Source organism: Kryptolebias marmoratus, linkage group LG5 (assembly GCF_001649575.2).
Source record: "Kryptolebias marmoratus isolate JLee-2015 linkage group LG5, ASM164957v2, whole genome shotgun sequence".
Taxonomy (NCBI): Eukaryota; Metazoa; Chordata; class Actinopteri; order Cyprinodontiformes; family Rivulidae; genus Kryptolebias; species Kryptolebias marmoratus.
In genome coordinates this window covers 25169022-25174800 of record NC_051434.1, presented here as the reverse complement: position 1 = coordinate 25174800, position 5779 = coordinate 25169022, and the positions used below count along the sequence as shown (strand labels likewise).

The 5779-nt window shown below is 38.1% G+C and overlaps 1 protein-coding gene across 1 annotated transcript in view; it reads left to right on the top strand.

The window, feature by feature from the left end:
* LOC108248126 (replication protein A 32 kDa subunit) overlaps positions 1 to 5779 on the top strand; it is a 28229-nt gene that overhangs the window by 19852 nt on the left and 2598 nt on the right. The window contains exons 4-7 of the mRNA XM_017436656.3: positions 1405 to 1518; positions 1610 to 1681; positions 1790 to 1897; positions 4084 to 4185. Of these exons, the coding sequence (XP_017292145.3) occupies positions 1405 to 1518; positions 1610 to 1681; positions 1790 to 1897; positions 4084 to 4185 (396 nt within the window). The remainder of the gene's footprint in view (positions 1 to 1404; positions 1519 to 1609; positions 1682 to 1789; positions 1898 to 4083; positions 4186 to 5779) is intronic.

Genomic DNA, 5779 nt, shown 5'->3' with positions numbered 1-5779 from the left:
TTTTTTTTTTCCGTTTTCTGTCTCAAAGGGGCTGCATAAAAAAAACACTATTACTAACACAAGTAATTTGGAGTTTAGAAAGTCACTCTTAATCATCAAAATCGTCGCTGTCCCCGACACAGACACTTTAAAGGGAGCCCTTTAAAAAGAACTGTTCGACCACACCAGGCAGTAACTCACCGTTTCCGTCGGCTGAATCGGAAAGGCACAGCACAGCAGGTGGAGTCGATCAGGCCTCGATGAGCTGAAAGACCTTCTGTTTCGTGACGCCAATCTGAAGTGTCTTCAAGGCGGTGGACGTTCTTCTGGGTCCTTAGCGACGATTTTATTGATCACAGAAATGACTTGACAGACAGAAGTTATTCTTGAACAGTGAGAGTTTATTCAAAATAACAGAGTTTGTGCCAAACAGGACTTCTGGTCCAATCAAAATGAAATCCTCCGTTTCTCTGGGGCTGCTTGTTTTTATGAACATTTTACCACACTCAGTAAGAGTAAAAAGACTCCCACATCCCACTGGGATGGACCTGAACAATACATTCAATTCCATTTATGGGGATAAACTAGGGTCTTCAGACAAGCAACAGCTAACTGTCCACGTTTGCACGTTTTCGACAACGTGAGCGTAAGAGCCCACGGTTCACTTTCCTAAGAAGGCATTTGTGGCTGAAGACAGTGTCTCTCAAAATGGGAGCTCAGGCCTGAACACAGATGCAGACCAGTTACCTCAGAGGTGTTGTCTTGTCTCTTCTTTGGGCTTTTCCCGGTCGAGCCTCAGGAGCCAAAGCTCGACCACCAGGTACTTGCCAGCGAGCTCCTGCTCCAGGCCTAGCTCCAGGGGGTGCCCTGGTTTCTCTTTTCCAAGCGAGGCACTCTAATGCTTCTGCCGTTTATCCATCAATATTTTTGAAGCGCTCTCATTGCCCCTAACCTGAGACCAGTTTGCCATGGGAGACATTACCAGCCTCAGGAAACATAGCCCTCAGGGTCACAGGGAGTTCTCAGCTTTAGGCTTTTCTATAGAAAGCCTAAAGTCAATTATTTGTAATGGAGGAGGAGTACCAGAAGCAGTTTGGGCTCTGCTGAAATTTGGTCCGACATTTGTTTATGTCCAACCTTGGAAGAACTTTTGAAAAGTCATGATGTCTCCAGTCAGTATGGATCTGGTTCTGCAGAATTACATCAGTTTCTGTCAGACAGTTTTACATTTAATGCTGTGAAACATTGGGAATATTAACAAAAATAAAAAGGATTGAATTAAATATGTGATGGAGAAGTCTAACAAATTTTATCTCAAATTTAGTTCCTTCTGGAAAGAAGGCCTTCCCCACACCCTGTTATTGTTTTTCTTGTTTTAAATTATGTTTGACATTAGCTAATGTTTTGTGCTTCTTCTCATGTTAGGTTTCAATTGTGGGGATCATCAGAAGATTTGTTCAGTCTATGACCAGCATACAGTACTTAGTGGATGACATGACAGGTCCACCTTTGAATGTGAAGCTGTGGGTTAATATGGAGGCTAGTGGAATTATTACACTCTGATTATTTTTTTTATTTCTGTAAGTATTTGAGCACAATAAGTAAATGATCCCTTACCTCTGTTTCATAGAACTGTGGGCTTATAAATTTTGCTTCTCCTGGAACATATGTGAAGGTGCTTGGAAGTCTACGCAACTACAATGCAAGTAAAATACTTATGAATATAAATGATTTCCTTTTAATGGCATGTAAGGATACAGGACTTTCAGAATATATTGTGACATAGCCTTTTTTGTTCCCCCTGTCACAGGGTCAAAGGTCACTACTGGCAATGAATATTCGTTGTGTCAAGGACCTGAACGAGATCACATCCCACATGTTAGAAGTGGTACAAGCTCATATGCAGCTCTTTGGAAAGGTACTGGTGCAGTGACAGTTTGGGATGGTTTCATACAGCAGCTTTTAAGGGTTAAATATTGTGTAGGTTAGGGGTCCACAAATGGCAGGACTGCAGTCTGGATCTGGACCTAAATGTAGTCTTATCTGAACCCAGATCAAATGTTAAAATTCAGTAGAATGAAGTTATTAAAAAAAAAAATCTAATGTTTACACACATACTCTTGCCCACATTTTCTCATATATATATATGGTAATTTATTTGAGGCAGTGCAACTTTTCCCACATCTGTACATGTGTTACCTCACTGGGCTGCAAATGAACTGATTAAGAACTCCAAATTGCAAAAAAAAAGCTTTTGTCTTTTTAATTTTTACTTCTGTGAAGTCTAGTGCCAAATGATCAATGGCTGACTTGTTGGGGACCCTTGTTTTACATGGTACAGCTTTTCTAGTATTTACAGTAACTTCATTTTAAAATCTACAATGACTCATTGTATGCCTCACAACTTTTCCTGTATTTATAGTAATTTGTTTTAGGCGCTACAACTTATCGATCTAGCATTTACCATAGCTCATTTGACACTGCACAGCGTTTCTAGTATCATATTAATTCATTTAATGAACATCATTGCATAAATTTACAATATTTAAGAAAACTGCGTTGTAGGGAATTTACATTAGGTCAAGCTTATGCATTGGACTGAAACAACAGTTTAGCTGAAACTCAAACACACACAGTACATTAGATTTTGAGGGGTTTTATTATAAAAACAGGAATATCTACACCTATTTACAGACCAAGGAACAAATTCTGTTTGAAATGATTCCAGTAATTTTGGGGATAAAAAGAAGTGATCAAAGGATGAGCCATAAAATACCTCAAGCCTAAAATACAAGTTATAATACTTAGATTATCGTGGATGAGAAGGAATGGAACCACAAACTGACTCCCTACTTAAAGAAAATCAGAAAAGAGTCCACTTAAATTAAGAAAGAAAAATGAAAGTACTGTTGAGTAATAAGTTTAATTATTATTGACCCCAAACTAACATGGCAAGCTCCTACTGTCTTGGAGACTCCTTCCCACTAACATTTGCAGTCCATGATCCAGGCAGGTCCGAGCTTAAGACTGATGTTGCATGTTCAGACTGGAGTCATGTGAATGCACGAGACACCTTGAATCAACTCTGGGGTCTGTACATGTGGACATCATTTCTGCTTTCAGGAAGAGGTGATTAGTCTCTGGACAAAGGGCTGGTTGGTGTGCAAAGTTCTAAAAGTAAATATCACCAGCAGATAATTTTAGGCAGTACAACTTTAGTATTTATGGTAACTTATTTCAGGCAGCACAACTTTCCCCACATTTCTGGCTACTCATTTTAGACAGCGCACCATTTTATTTAGTTTTTGTTAACAGTTTCAGTTACTTCTACAACTGGCCCTGTAGTTTGTATTCTTGGGAACATAGATTTTATGACCATTCTGTGGTTTATAAAACCTCCTCATTAGTACTTTGTTTTTATTTTTTTAACTGAATAGTTGGCTTCCATCTTCTCTCATCCCATGATTTGATGGTTTAAACCAGTAGTTCTCAACTGGTCTGGCTTCAGGACCCACCATCACCACTGAGAAGTTGCAACCCAAATAAAGGAAAATTTTCAACTTCTCAAATTTATTGAATAAAATTATGGTGCAGTTCAAACTGGAGATGATAAAATATCACAGTATACCAACACAAAAAACTTTAATTTTATTTAATTATAAACCAAAACAGCCAGCAAGTGGTAATGTTAGATATGTAGTTCCTTTTATGCTCAATTATTTTTTTAAACTAAAATGCTTTACTCCTGAAACGGTTTGCTTTTTTTTCTTTTGTTTAGACAGGCTTGAGAATACTTTATGCAAAAACCTGAATTTACGTGCCACGTAAATGCTTACTGTAGCGTTTTAATATCTTTGTTTGCAATGTGTTGTTTGGTACAGTGCTATGTTAAAATATACAAGTATAGCTTTAGAACTGTTCATTTCTCCATGTTGAATGATTTGAATTGGTGCTAGTCAAAAATCTTAATCAGAGCATCAATATTTTAAGTCACAACTTGGTTGGAAGGCAAAAATTAGGCCATGGTGACGGTTGGCAATTCAGCTAATGAGTTTTTTTTATGCATTACAACACTGATATGTTCAATGTTTATTTGCAATTTAGGTTTTTGATGTGAACATGAATACCACTGCTGCCTTGCCGCTGGATGGGAGATCACATCATGAAGGCATCATACCAGATGGTTTGTCCACAATCCAGAGTGAGGTTAGTGGGTTTAAAGGGACAGTTTTTTCCAAATTTCCATATGTTCACACAACCTAAAAATTATTTATGATCATAAATAATAAATTTGTAAAAGACGAGAGGCCAATACTTTGGTAGTCATTTTTTAAATGACTACTTTAAATTAAAACTGTTATGAAGGGGAGGATACAATAGATCTCGAAAGAACAAAAAATTGCCTCCAAAAGCTGTTTTTTTTTTTTTTTACTGTTTTGAAGCATTTTCAGGATAAGGAAATATGGAGATATTGTTTTAAGGTGTTAGGAAAGAACTGTGCAGAAGAATCTAACTATGCTTGTGTATAACCTCTGTCTGTACCACTGCATCTAAAGTAATTTTTTTAGGCATTTAAAGACTAATGCATTCTAGTCGCAGTGTTTTATTTAGATCATATTTAAAAAAATCATTACTTCCCACTAAACAATACACTTACTTGGCCAGCAATTGTATTTGAGATCCCTTCACATTGGATGACAACCCCACTTTGACATAAAATTTATCCAGAACAGGGAGGAAGGGTCTTCTGAATAAACCTTCTTCGAGGGTATATTAAAAATGTAGTTGGCTTCCCATTACTGGTGATGGGTTGTGGAGGATTGTGAGAAGCAATGTTGTAGTGGTATCATCATGGCATTGTATGGTGGTCCCAGTTGGAGCCCAGGAATGCATGGTGGTGACATAGTGCCTATAAAGTATTCACACCTCTTGAATGTTTTATGCTTTTATACCTGTCATAAATTAATCGGGGTCAGTATCAACTGACCTTCAGATAAATTTTTAAATAAATCTTCAATGTCAAAGTGAAATTTTCTACAGAAAATTACCAGTTAAAAACAACAAAATGTATACTGTAAAATAAGTTACTGTGTCAATATTCACCCCCCTTTTAAAATGACTGTCCTAATTTAACTCTAAGAAAAGATTTTCAAAACGTATTTGTACTTTTCAGTCAGGGATGGATACAAAATGGTTTCCATAGCACTAAACCTACAGTTCTGTTATAGCCATCATAAAGAAATGGAGGGAAGATGGGACATGTAAATCTACCAAGAGCAGGCCGTCTTCACAGAGTGCGTGTGCAGAAGAATAGTAAGCAAGACCACCAAGACACCTGTGAGCACTCTGAAGTTAGAAGCTTCAGGAGGTGAGATGAAAAGTGTTACAACAACTGTTGCTCTGGTTCTTTACCAGTGTAAGCTTTGAGAGAGAGGAAAAAAGAAAGCCAACGTTGAAGAAAACCTCTATTAAATCTTATTAAAGAGTTTGACAAACTCTAGTTGAGATTTAATGCCTTTGCAATACTGCATGGACATCAGTTGCCACTGGATTGGAAGACTGGGGTGGTGTCCACTTGTTAAGAAGGGGGAATGGAGGGTTTATTCCAAATCCAGGGGAATCAGTTCTCAGCCTAATTGGTAAGGTCTATTCAGGGGTGCTGGAGACAAGAGTCCAGCCGATAGTCAAACCTGCCAGTCTGGTGTGGTGAAGAGGGAGCTGAGCTGCAAGTCCAAGCTCTGAGAGTAGAAATGTAGACAGACTCATCAACACTTATGGTCATGAACTCTGGGTAGTGACC